This window comes from Lissotriton helveticus, chromosome 8, assembly GCF_964261635.1.
Source record: "Lissotriton helveticus chromosome 8, aLisHel1.1, whole genome shotgun sequence".
NCBI classification, from domain to species: domain Eukaryota; kingdom Metazoa; phylum Chordata; class Amphibia; order Caudata; family Salamandridae; genus Lissotriton; species Lissotriton helveticus.
This window is the reverse complement of record NC_136069.1, coordinates 1,595,372,107-1,595,393,685: the sequence shown is the minus strand read 5'-3', so window position 1 is coordinate 1,595,393,685 and position 21,579 is coordinate 1,595,372,107. Positions and strand designations below refer to the sequence as shown.

The following is a 21,579-nucleotide window of genomic DNA, read 5'->3' as shown; positions in this document are numbered from 1 at the left end:
GGACAGTGGTGCTGCAGGACCAAGTTTCAGGGACAGTATTGAGTGATAAATTATTAAAGACGTTGCATAGCAGGGGAGCCCAGAAGTCCGGTGCGGATTTAATTTGGTCAATGGATAGGCCGTCTGGGCCAGGGGCTTTGTTCCCCGCGCTTTCTGCGATAGCGTCCTCCACCTCCGGCAACAAGATGTTTAAGGGCTTAATGGCTGGGGTGGGTTCAAACAGCTCACCCGCCGCTGGGGCATCATAAATCTTAGAGAAGTGCTCAGTCCACACATCCCCAGTTATGTTACAATTAATGGGGGAGATATTAGAGCCCAGTAATCTAAGATTCCTGACTTCCCTCCTAATCCCTGCAGCGTCTCGTAGGGTTGCTGTGCGAACAAGCGAGTCCCAATGTTCTTTTAATAGCTCTTCCGATCTAACTTTCAGACAATGTTTGTATCTGGATCTCAAAGTCCTTACTAAGGACGGGTCACGGGGGGCAGCAGATAAGACTGCCCTTAAATCATGGTTAGCCTTAGAACATGAGGCATCAAACCACCTGGGGTTGATATTTTTTAGGACAGGGACGGCTTTGGAGATTTCAGTTTTTATGGCCTTACAGAGCTCACAGAATGAATTTACAATGTCGAGCCCCGAGCTGGGGGTAGATAGACAAACCGAGACAAGAGTGGGATGTTTTTTGATAACTCTAGCCAGGACATCCTGGTTGTCTATCCCCTTCCAGGCTACCCTTAACCTGTCCGTTGATACTGTTAAATTTTTGGCCCCAATTTCGGTTTTCTTCCTCAGAGTTTTAATTGTTTTAAGGCAAATAGAAATGGGATAGTGGTCGCTGTATACTGACCTAATAACCTTAGATTTTAATAAGAGATCCTCAAGGAGAGAAGAGATAAATACATAATCTATAGTTGTAGAGCTCCCACGCCCTATGTAGGTAGGAACGGGTAAATTAAATGCAACAGTATCTAGTTTCTCCATTACATTAACTAGATCACGTGATGCCAGCAGATCGCGTAATTCATCTCCTCTCCTACATGGTGGGACTCTGGGATGGATATGAGCATTAAAATCACCTCCCAGGCAAATGCCGTCAAATTTGCCATATTTTTGACCCTCCTCAACTTCGTCAATAAAGTTAAACAAATTCAAAAAGTTAATGTTGGGATGGGTTATAAAGTTATTATTATAAAAGTTGATAAAACATAACTTTAACCGGCCCATGTATTTCAACGCCATAAAACTATTATTATTAGTTGGCAGTAGTTCCGTGTTGACTCCATCTGTAATTTTGACCCAAATTGATAAAACCCTACTGGGACGGCCAATGGGAGGGGAGGGGACGATCAGATTATGACAACTATAGCCCTCAAAGAGTAGGGGTCTTGTACACCAGGTTTCCTGCAGCAGTAAAACATCAAAACTGGTAACCCAATCAGTCCAGGGCTTAATGTTCATTTTGGCATTAAGGCCAGCAATGTTCCAGCTCAGGATTGAGAATTCATCGGAAACTGAAATGGGGCCATGGCCCTGGGCACCACTAGAACAGTCCGATGACAACCTATGCTTGCCTAAAGAATTAGGTGATGTTACAATAGGGCAAATGGATGGAACACCAGCAGAAGTTACCTTACAAATGCAGTTACCAGCTGAAGTGTGAGATGAAATTTCTAATGGTCAGTCCAAACTACAAGTGTCTTCAAGTGCACTATATCTGTTAAAAAGTGGGAAAGGGGCTGGTACTGGAAAGAGTGGAAAGGATGGTGGGGCGGAAAGGAGTTGCCCAGGTGGAGGCCTATAAAAGTAGGCCAAAGGCAAGGGAGTAACAATAGTAGATGGGGCAGGGTAGATGCTATTACGGTTAAGTATGTGTTTAGCAGTCCCAGGATACCTAAAATTTAGAACAATGCAGTCCCCGTTAAAATCTTTACGTAAGGGGCCAACCCAGCTTACACGGCGGGCAGACAAAATTTCGCGTGAAATATCGTGGCCAACCCCCTTGTGTTTAGTTAGCCAGTCGATACACTTGTTGTTTAGCTGGACCCATGACTCCCCCTGTCCCTCCTTCAGAGGTGGGACGCCTGCCAGTACTAGAAAGTATGGGCAGGCGTCAGGTGGTAAGTGGAGGGCAGATTCATGAGGTTGTCTGGGTCTGCTGGCTGCTGGTTGTTCCTTCCTAACGTTGTTACTGCTTTGAGTCACTGATTTCACCGGAATTGTATTAAGGCCCTCCTGTCGTGTGCCATTAGATGTGGTGGTGGTGTTGGAAGAAGCGGCAACAACGACAGGAGTAGGCTTAGGTTTAGGGACGGATTTAATTTGCCCAGTGTTAGTGTGACTATGTGTGTTGTCAGCCGTAGAGGTACTGCTGACAGGTTTAGGGGCTCCCAACGTGCTACTACTAGGACTAGGTGCGCCACACAAGAAAACCTTGCCCGCTGACTCCAGGTCTTTCAAAAGACGATCGCCTCTCAACTGGTCAAGGCTGATCGCCCCTTTCCTTTTTACCTCTTCCTTTTTTACTAAGTTTTCAAATTTATCTAATCTTTTAAAAACAGCATTAAATTGTTTGATCATTTGACATTCTAGTTGTTTAACAATAGAGTCCACAATTGTCTCAATAAAATTCCCATTGGGTTTGGGTTGAATAATGCTCTCGGTCAGAAACTCTGTCTGAGTACCCAGGGAGTTGGAGTCATCAATGGAAAGAGTTATAGGGGTAGCTAAATCAATATTTAGGGGCAGTTCAATATTAGCAGTGTTGGCCTCAGATTGTTGTTGTTTCCCTCTAGTCCACATGCTCTGAGGAGTAGGTTGATTTTTATTGCGCGCCGGTTGCTTCCTTTTGTTTACAGTTAATTTCAGGGGGCCCCTTTTCCTTTTGCCCTCTTCAATTTTATTTCCTGTTGGCGGGGGTGATGTTACAGACTGTACAGTGCAGTCAGGCTGAGAGGCGATGGTTATAGCCTGACTGCTATCCCCAAACGGCATTTCTAACGATGGTGCCAGGATGGATGATTTCGTGATGGTAATTGTTGGTGAAAACTGACAAATGTTTGAGGGGCTGCTTTGTGGTGACTGTATAACAATGGCGCTGCAACCCAGTGACATCCTTCTTTCGGTATTAGCAATTTCCTCCTGGACCATTGTTAAGGCGTTTTCTAATAAACATTCAAATGAAGGTGGTGGAAAAGGGGGGCTGGCAGGGCAGGTGTTAAGGACGTATTAATATTACGCTTTCCCATAATGTATTGAGCCCAGCTCACCTCTTGTTGTGGATGTCAGAGCTGTGGCCCAGCCCGGCCTCCTCTGGCCTCTGAGGGCCTAAGAGGGCCCGCCCTTTGCCCGGGCTTCGCCCGGCGCTCCCGCGATGCGCGTGCCCCCGCTGCTTAAGAGCGCCTCCGGGCGCGGTGCTGGGCGTCGGCGGCTTCCTACCGCAAGCACTGCTGGGACCTGTAGTCCCCCTCACTCGGCGGCCGTGCCTGATGTCAGGAGGCTAACGGCGGCGGAGAGGGACCGGTCGCAATGCAAGGTGCCAGGTGAATGATGGAGCAGCCCCCGTGGTCAGTGTGCAGGGTGAGGCAGAGTTCCAGTGAGCAGCGTTTCACCGCTGCTGATCTGCGGCGTTTGTAAATGTCCCCCGCTCTGTCACTTGCCCCCGCTGCTTAAGAGCGCCTCCGGGCGCGGTGCTGGGCGTCGGTGGCTTCCTACCGCAAGCACTGCTGGGACCTGTAGTCCCCCTCACTCGGCGGCCGTGCCTGATGTCAGGAGGCTAACGGCGGCGGAGAGGGACCGGTCGCAATGCAAGGTGCCAGGTGAATGATGGAGCAGCCCCCGTGGTCAGTGTGCAGGGTGAGGCAAAGTTCCAGTGAGCAGCGTTTCACCGCTGCTGATCTGCGGCGTTTGTAAATGGGAATATAGGAACTACACTACAGACGCATGTTGACGTAGATGCGCTTAGCACCTTCACTGTCCTTTTTATGCACTACTGCTATGGTTGAAACCCATGGTGTCAGACAAGTAAAGTGTTCAATGATATCATGCTTTAAAAGCATTGCCAGTTCTTTCTCAAGAACTTCCTGCATGTGAAAAGCAATTTGACGATGTCGGTGAGCAATAGGACGAATATCCTCATTGATGTGAAGTTGCACTTTCATGGTCTTAAGCTTTCCTAGTCCATGAAACAATGACGGGAAGGTTTTTACTGCTGCCATGTACATTTATGTTATAGTTGATGGAAATCAGACCCATGTCGGCAGCAGTACTGAAGCTGAGTATACATGCACTTGACGATGTACCTTGAAGAATATGAATCGGTGCTTGTACTTTTGACTTCTTGTTTGGCATGTTCGCTGCAAAGGATCCTTGACTTTGCAATGGCTGGGAGGCAGCCCATGTGTACACCTTTGTCTTCGATGGTGTGACAGTTCATTGCACTTCCCTGCTGGTATGATGTTTATTGATGCACCTCTTTCAATGATAAATGGTATGGAACAACCATTCACCTTTAGTGTGATCTTGGGGCAATGGCCAATAAAAAGTAGTTGTGTCACGTGGTGCTTTTGCTTGGACATGGACTCTTCTCTGCTTGAAGCCTGTCCCACATACTCGCATCTTTCACCACTCGACATCATTGCACAGTCATTTTCTTCACTGTCGCTCAATAATGGCTTTGAGGAACCTTTGGAAGATGAATTCGATGATGATCAACCCTGTTTAATTTCCACTTGCCTCAACTGGCTTCACCGCTTGGTCTTGTGGGCATGGCTAGAGGGTTTCTGGAATTTCTGGCTTCCATTATCTCTTCTCGACGTGGCGCCCTCGGTTTCTCTTTCGCTTTGCACACCATTACAAAATGCTTATTTTTCTCTCAACCTTTGCATGTTTGTCCAATGGTGGGACATTTACTTTTGTGGAGAAAGGAGAATCTGCATTGGAAACACAATTTTTTCTTTTTCTAAGACATCACCAAGTGGCCCTCGGCCTTGTGTCTCTTCTTGTTTTTCATATGCCAATTGATTCTGGGCTACTCTAGCGTACATATTGCCAGCTTGTCGATCTGTGCGTTCTTCTGCTGTGACAGCCATGAGCTCGCTCTGTAGCCTGTCTCACTCAGTATGCGTTGTCCGAATGAGTCAGAGAGGCAACCATCAATTACTCTGAGACCGATGACTTCTGCATCATTGAATTAATTGAACTTTCAATGCTTGATGATTGCCTCATGTCTTTCAGAAACTCATCCATCATTTCTCCAGCTTGCTGTCTGACTTAATTGAATATGTACCTTTCATAGTCGACGTTGGGCATTGGATTAAACTGTCGACACAACAGACTCCAGAAAACTGGGCTGGGGAGCTACTCTGTTGGACAGGCCCTGCCAATTCAAGTGGTCTTTCCTGAATAGTTGCAGATCATCGAATTGCAGGGAGTTGATGGCAATCTTCAAAGCACTGAAGGTTTTCCATCACCATCTGTCTCAGAAAAATAATGTGTTGATAAAGGCAGACAACACAGTAACAATCCCTTACATCAACCATCAGTGAAGCACACATTCAAAATCCCTCTTTGCAATAGCTACACAATTGGGCTCCTGGGCAGAGATCAACCTGTTGCATCTGTCAGCGGTGCACATCAAGGTCACCAGCATCGTGGCAGCCGACTGCCGCAGTTGGAAGTTTCCAAAATCGCAGGAGTTAACATAATCCAGGTTGATGTGTCAAGAGATATGCAGAGGGTTTGAAAAACCTATTCTGGATCTCTTTGCCACCAAGGACAATGCTCATCTTCACAGGTTCTGCTCCAGAATACCATAAGAGGGAGCTTGGGATGTGGATGCATTGGTGATGAAGTGGCCAAGACATCTCCTTTAGGCTTCCCTCCCTTCCCGGTGATCCAGAAGGTTCTCTCCAAGTTCCAGCACGAAGGAGGGAGTGTGATTCCTGTAGTCCGCTATTGATTACTGAGGTCATGGTTTTCACTTCTGAAGTACCTGGCTCTTCTACCTCCTTGGATACTGCTGAAGTTTTCGTCTCGTCTCAGAACTTCGGCTCCGGCCTTCCAGCTCCAATTCACTCTATCGGTTTGGAGGTTGGGAAGTCTGTCCCCTTTCTTGGGTGAGATAATTCAGCACTCCAGAAGGCCTTCCACTTTGAAATCTTACTCAAAGCACTGGAAGTCTTTTGACACACGTTGTTCTGCTCATCATTCTTCTGCACCTACCTTAAGTTTTTCTGATGTCTTGCACTTTCTTCTGGATGGGTTTACAAGCTCAGTGGTTTGCAATTAAGACTTCTATAGACTTATCTGAGCCTTCTTCGATGATTAAGGCCTTTGTGTCTAGACTGTTTAGGAGCTTTTCGGTGGTAAGAGTAATGAAAAATACCCTTTCTCGGTTTAGTGATCTTCCTACTGTTTTACAGGCCTTGGAATTCCATCCATTTGATCCTTTGGATGCTGTAGATTTAAAGTTTATTTCCAATAATTTTCTTTTCCTTGCTTTCTAGCACCTAGGCTAGAAGAATTGTGTAGCTGGGCCTGACCCTACCTTTGTTCCTAAGGTTAACTCTATGTTTCATACATTCCAGGAAATAATTCTTCTTTCTTTCTTTACTTCTCCCTCCTCTGCTGAGGCACAATTTGTTGAATAAACTTGATTTTAATAGAGCTCCTTTGATTTATGTTACCATGTCTCAGCAGTTCAGGAAAACTGACTCCTTGTTTGTGACTTTTGCGGCAGTCTGTTCAAGGCAAGAAGGCGACTTCTATGTCTCTTAGTAGATGGATTAAGTCAATATTTTTCTTGGCTTTGCAGCACGTTTCAGAAGACCTTCTAGTTCAGGGAAGGTCCACGAGAGGAATGGCCACCTCCTGGGCACAGTTTCAGGGAGTATCAGTCCATGAAATCTGTTGTTTACAACAAGGGGTGGTGAGGGACAGAGTCTCTGAATTAAGCAGAATACTCTCACCCAGTCAAGAGATCAGGGCTAGATCCAACACCGTTTTTTAGCTCATTGCACCATCCCAGTTTCAGAACCTGGCTGTATGCAAATTAGTCTGTTCCTGTCCCAGTGCATGATGGGAACAGGGCAAACCAAACTACAAAAGCCAATTCTTACACTGGGAAGGAAACAAGCTTCCGGGGACCGGTTTCTGGCATTACAGCCGTCTTCGGCCCGGCTTGCTTGAATCCTGATGGTGCAATGAGCAAGGGACTCATGTCTGAGTATACCCTTCCACGCTTAGGGTGGACAAAATTATTTACAACAAGGGGTGGTGAGGGACAGAGTCTCTGAATTAAGCAGAATACTTGGCTTTTGTAGTCTGGTCTGCCCTGTTCCCATGATACACTGGGCCAGGGACAGACTAATTTGCATACAGCCAGGTTCTGAAACTGGGATGGTGCAATGAGCTAAAAAACGGTGTTGGATCTAGCCCTGATCTCTTGACTGGGTGAGAGTACTCTGCTTAATTCAGAGACTCTGTCCATCACCACCCCTAGTTGTAAATAATTTTGTCCACCCTAAGCGTGGAAGGGTATACTCAGATGTGAGTCCCTTGCTCATTGCACCATCAGGATTCAAGCAAGCCGGGCCGAAGACGGCTGTAATGCCAGAAACCGGTCCCCGGAAGCTTGTTTCCTTCCCAGTGTAAGAATTGGCTTTTGTAGTCTGGTCTGCCCTGTTCCCATGATACACTGGGCCAGGGACAGACTAATTTGCATACAGCCAGGTTCTGAAACTGGGATGGTGCAATGAGCTAAAAAACGGTGTTGGATCTAGCCCTGATCTCTTGACTGGGTGAGAGTACTCTGCTTAATTCAGAGACTCTGTCCATCACCACCCCTAGTTGTAAATAATTTTGTCCACCCTAAGCGTGGAAGGGTATACTCAGATGTGAGTCCCTTGCTCATTGCACCATCAGGATTCAAGCAAGCCGGGCCGAAGACGGCTGTAATGCCAGAAACCGGTCCCCGGAAGCTTGTTTCCTTCCCAGTGTAAGAATTGGCTTTTGTAGTCTGGTCTGCCCTGTTCCCATGATACACTGGGCCAGGGACAGACTAATTTGCATACAGCCAGGTTCTGAAACTGGGATGGTGCAATGAGCTAAAAAACAGTGTTGGATCTAGCCCTGATCTCTTGACTGGGTGAGAGTACTCTGCTTAATTCAGAGACTCTGTCCATCACCACCCCTAGTTGTAAATCATGAAATCTGTTGGGCGTCTACTTGGTCCTCAGAAGATACATTTGTCAAGCGTTATCACTTTACATTGATGTTTCAAGTTTACATTTGAATTTGGGTAAAGGTGTTTTGAACTCTGGATTATGATTGCTATGTTCTCATTTTGTTTGGTTATTGGTATTTGCATGCATTAGACCTGGGATGATTCACTTCTGGGTATTCCTCACTTTGTAATGACTGGGACAAGAAATGTATGGGCAATACCCCGGTTACCTACCGGTAATTTTCATTACCTTTAGTCCATCTCGTACTTGTCACAGTCATTACATCCGACGCACGCTCCCTCCTTTCAGTCCTTTGGCGATGACTTGGATTTGTGCAGGAGGAGCCAGGAGTGCCGGCCCCCTTAATGACACCTCGGTTGGGTGGGTGGGGCTAGCCATCAAGGATCCTCCTGGTATTTGCCCCTGTCCCAAGCCGGGGCAGCTCCTCCACTATGGGGGAGGAGCGTCGCCCCACTGCTGTCTCGCAGTACAAGAAAGCCAAAACATAAAATGGTAATAACTTTTAGTTATTACCATTTTATGTTAGCTTTGCGCATTGCGGGTCGGCGGGACTGCTCTGCTCTTTGAGCAGGGCAGGGGAGAAGTGGTTAGCCCACTCCTGAGTGCGCAAAGTTTGTTTGGTCTGCCCTCTCGGGCCGCCCAAACCAGTCATGCACACTCTGCTACCAGCCTGCATGGAGAACATGCCCACCACACTAGCCACTGGCTGGGCGCCGTCCCAACCAATCACAGCGCTTCCATTGCAGCATTGGGGAGGGAGCCTAGCCACCTACTTCCTGTTCCTGTTGGAGGCAGGAGAGCTGAGAAGGCACGGGATCCTGCGGAAAGGTAAGCTTAATTTTATTTCTTGTATTGTTTTATTTTCCTGCGACACCATCGCGATGACCCCCACCCCGAGTAATGCCGGCCACTCCTGTTTCCAAGTGACAACATCTCACTTTGTAATGACTGCGACAAGAAGGACTACGGGTATTGAAGATTACCAGTAAGTAGCCAGGGCATCGTTTATTGATTCATGCATTGTTTTAGTTATGTTGCCCTTGCAAAGCTCGATAATGGGATAAGGAGCATGTCACAATGTTAGATTTTTCTAGAGAGCTAATAATGCAAAGTTGAGATTTTGGCATATTTATCTTTGAATCGATGTTTTGGCTATGGACGTCCTTCTGTCTGTTTTTTCACAGTCTTGGCCTTTCTTATTCAGGTGTCAAGGTGATTTGTGATTTATTTGTGCTTATTACCTGTACAAAGAAGTTATACAGACGTAAGTGGCATCTACAGTATGACAATGCAAGCTATTACCATTACCACAAGACCATTAAGCAGTGTGTTATTTTTAGGTTACTGTAGACCCGTCCAAAGATGAGTCAAGCGGCGTCTGCACAAGAAGGCCTTCTGGCGCCCCCTGTGGATTACTCCTTCAAATACATCAACACCATGGAAGGTACCCCTCTGTCTTCTTTATGGGTTCTATTCTTTCTGTGCTGGGATGAAGAGGTTAGCACGAGCCTCTAAGACTGTGCAGTGTGTGTGTCAGTGAGACTGCCAGTGCCCTGCAGTGAAGGACCGCAGCACAAAGGGTCAGTGAGATGAGCCTGTCAATGGCCCTGATTTTCTAATATAAAATGCATTGATGTGAAAAGACAGGCGCACAAAAGGGCTGCATTTCATACTTTTTCAATGCTGTTCTGTTGATTGTGTGTGTGTACCCCCCTCTTCACTCCTAAATCTCATTGGTCAGAGTTTGTGGGCAGGAAAGCCTGTTCAGGGAACAAACCTGGTAACCCGCTCACAAGGAAGCATTACACAGATCTCCAAACACAGATGTGCAGGGTGGACAAAGATAACACAAGTAATTTGCAAATGCCTCTTATTTGGACACTTACCATAGGTCTCCCATATCTTGTCAGCGAGGAGACGAATATTGCAGAGGGAGGGCACATTTTACGCAGGGCACAAGTCCCAAAACAAGCATTTGCAATGCAATAGGTCTCGCACTTACGCAAGTTTGAGCTATTGACATTGCAAATTAAAATGCCCTTTATTTTTGTTTTCGTTTTTAAAACATAAATAAAAGGCATTGTCATTTACAATGCCAATAGCTTAATCTTGCGTAAATGTGAGACGCATTGCAAATGCTTGTTTGTTATGTAAAACCACACATTGCACTAGTAGTCCCTGACACTGAAAGGAACTCCTTACTGTGCGGATGCGTGCATTGTGCAAGAACAGAATGTCATCACTCACAGTTAAGCGGCCAATGGCCAGTGCAGTCTAAGCCTGTGCCAAGCTGTAAGCTTTGATGGGCAGATGTAAAATTTGAATGCCGTTACATCACTTCAGCACTACAGCAGATGAATGGATGGAGAGAGCTAATAGAACTCCATTGTAAGTATGTATAGCGTATATATTTTTGTTAAACAAAAAAAATATGACTTGGTTAATGCCAAACGGACAAAAACAGTACATAATAGCCACAACAATTATAACATGCTCAACCAGACGTCAGTCTGAGATGGTAACCCAGAAACAAGTTGACGCTAGAAGGCTGTAGTACAGGCAGAATATGCTTTCCCTCTACCCCTCATCACCTTTGCCCCTCCGCTGTGAAAGCTGCATTATAAATCTTCCCTGTGCCTCTACTTTTAAGTAGTTGCGCTATTTATCTGGTGAAATCACTGATGTTTTCTGGCCTTCTTTTGTTTAATTTTTTTATGCAAATGCAACTTACACCATTAATTTGAATCCAGCCACTTATTTAACTTTACAATGCAGCCTTTTTGTTTCTTTTTTCGTCAATGAGTAGCTCCAAAAGAAATGTTGCGCACAAGTTACACCAAACAGAATAAAGGAATACATAATCAGCGACACTAAGCACAATACAAAACAAGGCTTATAAACGTCAAGCAAACAAAATAAGCAAGCGGAAACATGAAGGAGCCAGCCATAGAAGGAAAAGTATGGTTGAAAAGTACTGTCCACTTGTAGAAGGTGTACAGTGAAGGGACTTGCATTTGTCTCCCTGCCACGGAGATAGACGCTGTAAACACTGGAGCTCACCCCGTGAAAAAGAAAGAATCGCCGTCGCCACCCGGCCGGAAGTCAGGCAGGCAGGGGGCGGTACGACAAGACACACCGGAAGCCCAGGCTGGAGCCTGCCCAGCACTGGGACGTGTGGGCAGGAGGAGAAGGGCGGCCGGCGCTAGCGGGGCTCCCGTGAGGTGAGAGAGCCCCGCACTGAAGGAGGAGACCGCCGCCACCTGCAAAGAACCCCTCCTTGAGTGCCGGAGACGAGTACCGGTGAGTGGGGGCCTTCTTCCCAGGAGATTGTGAACGCGCGCGCGACCTGATCCGATTCCGCAAGGTTGCGCGTGCACATCAGTTGTCTCCTGTCTCCCATGACTCCTTGTAAGCAGAAATGATTACAATAGAGTCTTGCAGCAATGATCGCTTCGCGGTCGGTTCGCAGTGAGAGACCTAAAAAGAAGTGGGGGGACGTTGTCACCGGAAGTGACGTCACGACAGGAAGTGACGTCACGAAAGGTGGCTTGCCCCATCGGGCTCATTGCCTCCCCTCGCTCACGTGAGAAGTCAGCACGTGAACAGCGTGCTGTGAGCTCCGAGCTCCGAGTCCCAGAGAGGCCAAAGAGTGAAGTCCAGCTGTTTGGCAGGGGGGACGCAGTGGTAAAATAAGTGGGGGATGCCATCCACCGCGTGGTACCCCGACTCGAGCCCTGATATTACGTTAAGTGACAGACACCTTGAGCCTGACGCATCACAGCTCGGGTTGCAGAGCAGTGGCTGTTTCTGCCCTGTGGCCCGCCTTATTTTCCACAAACCTGTTGCAGCACACAATAGACATTCAGTGGCAGAGATGAAGCTTTCATGGGTGCAGCAAGTGCGACAGCACCGAGGCCCAGAGGGGCCCACGGAACCCTGATTGTTGCTGTACTTCACAGTTCAAACATAGCCCAGGGAGCCCACTTCTTTCCTTGCACCGGGGCCCATGTCAAACTCGCTGCACCATTGTTCAGTAGGATTCACAGAAACCCTGCCATATAAATATGATTTTGTCAGGATTCCCACCAAGAGTCCCACTGAATGGCTGTGAATGCAGTAATGGAGGCTGGCAAGGGACAGCAGGCCTCCTTCACTGGACAAGCGGTGCAAACTGCTGTGTTTGCGCCCCCCCTCTTAAAGGGACAGGTGCTGCAATTAATGAGAAATTTGCATGATGCGAATGGACCACTCCCCGCCTTCCATCACCTACGCTTGCCACCCACATTCTGAAGGTGGAAGGTCGCCCTCCTGGACAGTTTCTAGTTTGTGGATGGATAGCTGCCCCTTTGAGGTGTGGATCTAGGCCCGGCTTTAAGGCAGTGCGACCGGTGTGGCCGCACTGGGCGCTGACCTACTTGACTTAGTCTATTAGTCAAGTGGAGAACTGATTGATTCTGGTCCTATACCAAGCCTAAACTTCTGATTCATGCGTTCGGCTGATCAATTTGGAGACTATTGATGTTAAAGGTTGCGGAACCCTCGAGAGATTTCCAGCAAATTCATGGTGCAACGTTACCGTCCTGAAGATGGTCTTGTGGATCTTATAGACTGTTAGTGAGACCGAAACGTCGAAGCTACTACACCTTTTTGTTTTCATTTATGTTTGCTGATGCATAATGAAATTAATGTAAATACATGATTGCTTTCAATATATGGTTGATTCTACACTGCCCATTTGTTTGTTTGTTCTAAACAAAAGGTGTGTGTCATTACTGTGTAATATATGTATTGAGTCAGTAGTATATTTGTTGCCGTATATGATATATCTGATGTATTCTTTGTTTCTCGTTTTTTGATAATTTGGACTAAATCAAATATATATAAAACACGAATTTATGAGAAATTCCCTGACTGTCGAATATTTTGTTCACACATGTGACAATTAGAAATATCAAGTTATAGATAAATGATTCCTCAAGGGACATTTGTATTTTGTTAATGATTATACCCAGTTCCTTGGGGACTATTGGGTTGCCCTATTTTTGTATTAGACCTACATGGGGGGCACTGCCAGAGAAGGGGACGGGGTGGGTGGGCGGGCTGAGTTTAGAAATAACGTAGGAATTAAAAGCTGCTGCTGCAGATTTCCTTGTGCATCTAGGTTCCAGGCAGCAATTAAAATGTCATGATAACCCTTGTGATTAATGTTCATGTTAGAGAGAGAGATACGAGTTTTACCTAGTAGCAGTTTCGACTCACTGTATTTTATGTGGATAACTGAGTGGATTAGTTAAAGCCAGCCTATGCCAGTGCTTTAAAACAAGTGAAATGAATTTAAAAGAGGGGCTGTGGAGAGATGAAGAGCCCTTTTGCAGGGTGGTAGTGAGGGAATCTGAGGAGGAGTCATATAGAGAGCAGGGGGGGCGCCAAAAAAGATAGTCTCACTGGGCGCTACAGCACTAAAGCCGGCCCTGTGTGGATCCATTTGCCGTTGCGAACCATTGATATGTATCTTTCTACCCCGGAGTCACAAGGAAGGATAGGTACCCCCTTCATGCGCCTGGATCATTCCAAATCACAAGGAGTCTCGGTGTCAACATTGCGAGTTTCGATCCATTATAACCTCTGCTACGGTGCTGAGGTTTTTTTTCCACACCAAAGGTTCAGCGAGCCTTTAGTGCATTAGGCCCTTTGGTCTTTTTTTTTCTTTGGATGTCCAACTTTATTTTCTTCAACAGGATCATATACTGAGACTCTACTTAAGCTCTAGGTCAATCATTGCGCTTACACAATAAAGTGTGTATGTGTGTACGTGTGTACCTGCACACCTGCACCATAGAATTCTAACCATTTGTCTGCCGTTCAGTAAGCTCAAAGACTGTACTTACATCTTCGCTCTCCCACTAAACTACATTTGCTTATTTCTTTGCATGTATACACCTATATCAGTGGTTGCCAACATGGTCCAGGGACCCCTGGGTGTCGACAAAGACTCCTCAGAGGTCCACGACTACATAGAACATTAAATAATATTAACAGTTTTTTTTTTTAAATAATATTAACAGTTTAATAAGGTATAGATAAATAAACAAGCTAAATGTACAATTGAATACTGTAAATGTGAAGGAATGAAAAATTGGACGCTTATAATTAAATTAGTATCTTCAGATTGATTTGTGGGAGAAGTGCAGGTGCATTGAACAGAATATAGTATAGACAATAAGTGACCTCGATGGAATTTAGTAAAGCTCCAACCTTCCTATGAAAATGTTGATTTTTTAAAATTGTATTTATGTGTTTGAGAATTAAATAAAATGTGTAATTATTTGTGCATTTGTTTGATGAATGATTTAGTCTGCATTTTTTGTGAATTGTTTTGCAGTTCAAATTATGAGCAGTGCTTAGGCCGGTGTCCCCGGCTGTCAGTAATGACTCAATGGGGTTCTCCTGGATTCCAATAATGATTCAGTGGGGGTCCCCTGATGCCAGTAATGATTACGTGGGGGTCTCCAGAAGTCAAAAGGTTGGGAACCAGTTCAGGTTTTATGCACCATGTTACCCAAATGTAATACAAAAAGCAATTATATGTTGATAGTAACTAAACAATACCATTAATTTACTTAAGAAAATCATTTATTTGCAAGCTTTCGTGATTAAACATTACTTCTTTGGACTTTGTGAGAATGCAACCTGAAATCAAAATATGCCCAACATTTCTTTAACTAGTTCCATCTGTTTTCTCTATGTCTCTATAATCTTCAGTGAATGTCTTGTGTCACAGTAAAAAAGAATGCAGCCCATTTCATAGATCCTAAAAACATAATTCTCAATATCTGCAATATTGTTCTAGTTGTTGCGTGCAGTACAGTTCTGGATAACACAGGGTGGCGCTTGTGAGAGGACATTGAGTATAAAAGAGATGTCGTTTGGGCACTTTTGGGCCATCTTCTTTTCTTTTTCTTTCTTTTTAGAGTTTTATATAGCACGAACTAGACCCGAAGATATCGGGTATCAGAGCGCTTTACATAACACTAGTTTCGTTACACAAGGACACATTCATTTTTGTTAGGCACAGGGAGATTAAGTGATTTGCCCAGAATCACAGGATATTGAGCGTCATTGCCGAGACTCGAACCCGGTTCCCCTGCTTCGACGTCGACTGCTCTAGCCGTAAGGCTACATCCTCTCCCCTCTTCTGAAAAACTTGTGGTCTAGAGTAGAGTCAACCCCATGCTAAGATCACTGAGAGTCTGTCATACCAGGCACAGATGTGGGGTAGAAAAAGTCACACGTCAGTTTAGTCTCTGAGAGACCACTTTGAATGGTCATATCAAGCCTAGGTCTTGCTGATGTCTGTAATAAACTGTTATATCTGTGTCAGAACTATTTAAGGTACTTTCTTTGAGAGGCCATCGGGGAAAGCTTCATCAGTCAGATGGCAAGCCATTACCTCTACAATGTTAACCTATAATATAGCCAGCCATGTAGCCTGCTACTTCTGTTAGGACCGCTAACTAAATTTTAGATTCAGTTTTTAGGTTGAGCCTGGGCAGCACATGCACTGCTCTTCGGCATGCTGTTTTGGAGTATGTACTTGAAGCCCTTCCCACTCTCCGACTTTAATGGTTATTGGCTTGTGTCATTGTCCTTTGTAAATGCTGGCTTCTGATTCGTTATTAGGCTTGTTAGTCTCTCCTTAGGACCGCCCTGTCTTAATTTGTAACCTCCCATGAGGACTGGCCCTTTTACTTCAGTTGTTACAGGGTACATCTTCTTTAGTCTGTGAGCACTATTTTCTTTAATGAGTTTCTCTTACTGCAGTAGGGTCAAGCATTTGGATGCAATAGGTCTCACATTTGTGAGAGTTTAAGCTTTTGCGGCCAGATTCATCATACTAAAATCGGCTCGCAAAGGGCCAGATTCTGAGAATCTGGCCCTTTGTGAGCGCAATTTTTGCATTTGGGATTCATCATCCCAAATGCAAAAATCGCTATACTAGAAATCGCTATATTGCGAAGAATCGCATTTAAGGAATCTCAATTAGAGATTCTTTAAATGCTATTCATTAACCTTTTTGAAATTGCGAATTCGCAATATGGGGCCGCTATTTACCGCGAAGTGTAACTTCGTGGTAAATAGCGAAAACTTAGAAAAATGCACTTTAGTGCATTTTTCTAAGTTGTATGTTACACACACACATGTCCTTGGACATGTGTGTGCGCAACATCAGTCTACATTTTCATTTCAGGGGTGCTACAGGGTGTCCTTTGGACACCCCTGGCACCCTTGAAATCGCTTCCTTATTTGCGAATCGCAAATTGCTAATCGCAAATAAGGAATGACTCCCCATTCATTCCTATGGGCCTAAAGGCCCATAGGAATTCCTTCCTTATTTGTGATTAGCAATTTGCTAATCGCAAATAAGGAAGCAGTAGAAATCGCAAATAATATTGCGATTTCTACATGAATCCCGTTTTGCGAGTCTTTAATAGTGATTCCTTAATAATCGCTATTGAGGACTCGCAAAACATGACAATGACGAATCTGGGGGTTGGTATTGTAAATTACAGTTCCTTTTCTTTATGTTATAAAAACCAAAACATAAATAAAAGGCATTGTCATTTACAATGCCAATAGCTCAAATCCGCATATTTACGAGACTTATTGCATTGCAGATGCTTGTCTATTTAGTACTCGAATTTCTCAGGCCTGAACCTTTGGTGCTTTAACTAGGATGAAGGGAGGGGAGGCGGGTGAAAATGGCCTCTTAACTCCATGGGCGATGCCACGAATAACCAGGTTTCATGGATGTCCAGAAGTGTCTAGCATACATACACCTTCACTCTGAATCATCCTTCTCGTGGAACATAGAGTTTCCAAGCACTGGGTTTCTATCCCTGTTATGTACTTGCCTCTACATGTTGGTACATTATGACTTTTTTTCTATAAGCTTAAAGTATCAACATGCTTTAACAATTAATCCAAATGCTATCTGAAGCCGGTCGGTTGTACTACCTTTCTTTGTGTAAAGCATTTTATTAACATTCCTGTAACATATACTGCAAATATCACCTTTGATATACACAGTTACCATATGACCCTCCAGGGAACAATGCCTCCTACATGAATTACAGATGGGGTGAGACGTGCAAAAAGGTAAGTATATAAGAACACCGACCGCCATGTACTATAATTCTCCTTTAAGCAGTCCCCAGTTTTGGGAATTAAGAAACACTAACAGGACCCCATTCAGGTCGATATCACAAACTATTCAGAAATCCTCCCTATATATGAGACTGCTGTTCAGCTGCTTTCATTTTGAGTCTGTTACCACCTCCCCCATAGTTATCATCTTTCAGTATCCACAAAGCACAGTACTTCTCCCTATCTGAGCAAACAACGATGTTACTCTTGTACGACACTGGCACATAGGCAGAGGAGATGATGCAGGCATGCCCCCTAGTGCCAGCAGTCCCTGCACATCTATTTAATTTATTTTCTCCTTTCTTTTTTTGTCTACCAATTATGTTATTGTCATAAATGAATTACCGGGGGGGCGTGGCCAAGATGGCAGCCTGAACGGACGCAGGTCTGCGTGGCTCCCTGCCCTGAACCCCCTTTAGCACCCCTAAATAGAGCATACTGCCCCCAACCCGCCGCCTTTTGGGGGCCCTACTATCCGCCACCCTCTCACGCATCCCCAGAGCTGCAGCTGAGCCGGCGGCGCCACCGGGAAGTCCGGAAACCGGACGGGAGACTTTGCCCGGGTGACGCCTTGGCCCGGAGTGGAGAGTGACCGGTCGGCGCCAAAATTGAGGCCCCGGGCTGGGCCTGGCCGGATCGGCCGGTGGAGCGCCGGTCGGGCGGGTCCGCAGCCAGGGACGCCGCGTTCCGGCCCCTGACCCCCGGGAACAGAAGGGACACGTCGGACGGACCAGGCGCGCTGGGCCCCCTGCGGTCAGACCTCTGTGTAATGATGTATGTAGGCACCAATGATGACTCTGAGCCCTTGCTGTAGTTATATCTTCTTTAATGGTTATAACTCGCTAACAACCCAAAGAGCGCCGAGCCTCCGCTCCGGCGCCCGCTCTTCCCTCTGTGGTTTCGCGCTCTCCGCGCTCAGCCACGCCCCCAGCACCCGCAGCCAATCCTGGCCGCCTGCACGTCACGTCCGCCGACGTGCCGTGCAACATCTAGAGCGTCTCTACATATCTCCCTTTTTTCACACAAACATGCAACTTACAGTCCGTCGCTCAAATCATAGTCTCTGAATCTCGTTGGCCTCACCACAGCTCTACCACTCCGTGTCCGTCTCGCAGGGGTGGTGTTGTTCTCTTCTTCGCCTTGTCTGTCTCTGTTATCGCCGTTCTCCTCAACTCTTATCTCCTGCTCGCTGTTCCTTGCTTCTCCTTGTCTTTGTTCTCCTTCTTTCAATGTGATCTCGTTCTCCTGATGTTCTCGCTTCTCACTCTCGCATTCTTCTGATTCTCCACCTGCCCTTTCACAGTCCCAAACAAGGATCTTATTACATCTAGCCATGCGGTCTTGTGACCATATGTTGCCGTCACTCAGCCTGGCCGCTCTTCCCTTAATTTCCTTCACCTGCAGGGGCTTGCTGTATTTGCTCTCTCCTTTTCTTTGCAGAGTGGGCAGCTTCACTCTCACCCATTCTCCTTCTTTGAGTTCTGTGTCTCGCACGTTCCTCCGGGCATTATAATGTCTTGTGTATACTGCCTTGGCTTTCTCAATGTTAGCCCGCACCACAGCAGGGGACCATTCACTTACTATTGTCTTTTCCTTCCACACCCGATTGTCCTGGGTGAATGGTTCTCGGCCGCGCAGCAGCTGGAAGGGGCTGTATCCTGTACTTGTGGGAGTAATCCTGTACGCCCACAACATGTGCCATATGTCCTTCTCCCAGTCTTTGTTGTCCGAGATGGCTGCTTGGATCGACCCCATCACCACCCTATTGAAGCGTTCGACTTGACCGTTTCCTGCTGGGTGGTATATCGATGTGTGCTTTGCTTGGATGCCATTCCTTCCCAGAAAGTTGTCCCACTTTTCCGATCGGAACTGGGGCCCATTATCACTGAGGATAGACTTGGGTATGCCTTCCCTCACAAACGTGTCTGCCAGAAATTTCACTATGGTATCCGTGTCCATGGCTTCCTCTATCTTGATCTCTGGCCATTTCGAGAACCTGTCAACAAGGACACACACGTACTTCTGGACCCCTTGGGTGTCTAGGACGGGGCCTAAGATGTCGACAGACAACTCTTCCCAGGGGTTCTTTGGTGTTTCGAATGCACCCAATGCTGGGCGTAGAGGTTTTAGTGTCTTGTCTGCGCCTTGGCACCTCACGCACTCTCTTACATGTCGTTCCGCTCTTATGTCCATTCCCGGCCACCAATAGTTCTGCTTGGACCTCAGTTTGAGTTTCCCTATGCCCAGGTGTCCTTCGTGCAACATGTCCAGCAGTCGGGGTATGATGTTCGTTGGAGGGACAACTTTCTCTCCTCTATATACAAATGTTCCTTGATTGTCCAGGGAGAGTTCCTCCCTCACTTCAAAGTAGGGGTTGAGTTCTTTCCGGACCCGTCTCTTATCCGGCCATCCTTGAGTGATGTAAGTTTTCACCTCTTCTAACGTCTGGTCCTCTGCATACGCCTGTGTCCATTCCTGAAGGCTGATAACCTTTTCATGATCCTCCATTAGTGCCACCCATTCTTCTGTGCATGAATTGTCCTCTTCACTAGGTTCCATAGCCGCCGCTCGGCTCAGGTAGTCTGCTACCTTGTTTTTGCTGCCTGGTATGTGTTCCACATCATACCTAAACTCTAGGAGCTTTAGCGACATCTTCGATATCCGGGGTGTCGCCTCTGCATGGCCACTCGATGTCAGCACTCTCAGTAGTGGTTTGTGGTCGGTCCGTAATTGAAATCTGGTGCCCCACAGGAATTGTCGAAAGCGCGTGGTGGCCCACACCACCGCCAGCATCTCCTTTTCAATCACACTGTACTTCCTTTCTGTCTCACTCAGTGTGCGCGAGGCGAAGCAGATCGTCTCCAGCTGACCTTGCCCTCGGTCTTGCATGAGGACTGCACCCAGTCCCTTGTCGCTGGCGTCTGTTGTGAGGACGGTTTTGCCTTGAGGGTCGAACCCTTGAAGGGGTATGGCCCCTGCCACTTCCTTTTTGATGATCTCGAATTCCCTTTGTGTGTCCTCTGACCACTTGAATTCCGTGTTCTCCTTCGTTAGCTGTCTCATATGATGAGTCTTAGAGGCAAAGTGCTGCACAAATTTTCCGTAATACTCTGCCATCCCCAGGAATGACCTGACCCCTTCCTTGGTGGAGGGGGATGGTGCCTCGCAAATCGCTCTGACGTTGTCTGCTTTGGGGGTTACGCCTTGCGCTCCTATCTCATGCCCCAGGTAGGTTACCGAGTCCATCCCTATTTTGCATTTGGACCATTCAGCCGTGAGTCCTTTTCCTTCTAGGATCTTCAAGACTTCTGCCAACTTCCTGTCGTGGTCTGGTATGTCCCTGCCCATCACCAGGATGTCATCTTGGAAGTATTGGACTTCCTTGATGTCCTTGAATAATTGGTGCATCATCTTCTGGAACACCGCCGCTGCAGAAGCTAAACCGAATGGCATCCTGCGGAATTGATAGCACCCAAACGGGGTGATGAACGATGTTAGTTTGCGGCTGTCCGGATGCAGAGCAATTTGATGATATGCAGAGGTCAAGTCTATTGTTGAGTACCACTCCACAGTACCGTTCACTGGCCTTCTCATTTACAGACCTCCGGGTACTAGGTCTGCTTTTAGCCAACACATGCTTAATTTGCTAGAGCCACATTTTGGCTGCGAGCATTTTACTGTCCTGGGGGATATGAATTTCCATTTAGAAAATCTGGAGTCAAAGGATACTATATCCCTATTGGACATCTTTTCCGGTTGTGGGATGAAACAACTAGTGAATGATCCCACCCATCAAGCAGGTCATGTGCTTGATGGGGTCTTTTCTAACGACCCCCGGCTTATCTCTGGGACCCCCATCCCTCTCTCCTGGTCGGATCATTTTGCGATCCCTTTAGAACTAACATCTCCGACTGTCAGGATTAAGGGAAATCAGCCTAGCAAAATGGAACTGAGACGTAATCTAAAAAATATTTCTAATGAAACGCTTGCCCCTAGATTACCTAGTAGGATGCTTTCCAACGAGGAAGATGTAGGGAAAGCAGTAGACAGATTTGACGCTGCTATTAGAACGGCCATTGATGATCTGGCCCCTGCCTCACTCTGCTATTCCGCGAGGAAAAGCCCCTCGGC

At 46.4% G+C, this 21,579-nt stretch overlaps 2 protein-coding genes across 6 annotated transcripts in view; one reads left to right on the top strand and one right to left on the bottom strand.

The window, feature by feature from the left end:
- LRRC51 (leucine rich repeat containing 51) overlaps positions 1 to 21,579 on the top strand; it is a 106,429-nt gene that overhangs the window by 20,301 nt on the left and 64,549 nt on the right. Inside the window, exon 2 of the mRNA XM_078658640.1 lies at positions 9,585 to 9,688. Coding sequence (XP_078514766.1) covers positions 9,607 to 9,688 — 82 coding nt within the window. The 5' untranslated portion in view covers positions 9,585 to 9,606. The remainder of the gene's footprint in view (positions 1 to 9,584; positions 9,689 to 21,579) is intronic.
- Positions 1 to 21,579, bottom strand: part of NUMA1 (nuclear mitotic apparatus protein 1) — an 832,005-nt gene that overhangs the window by 791,644 nt on the left and 18,782 nt on the right. The gene's annotated exons all lie outside the window — the stretch shown is intronic.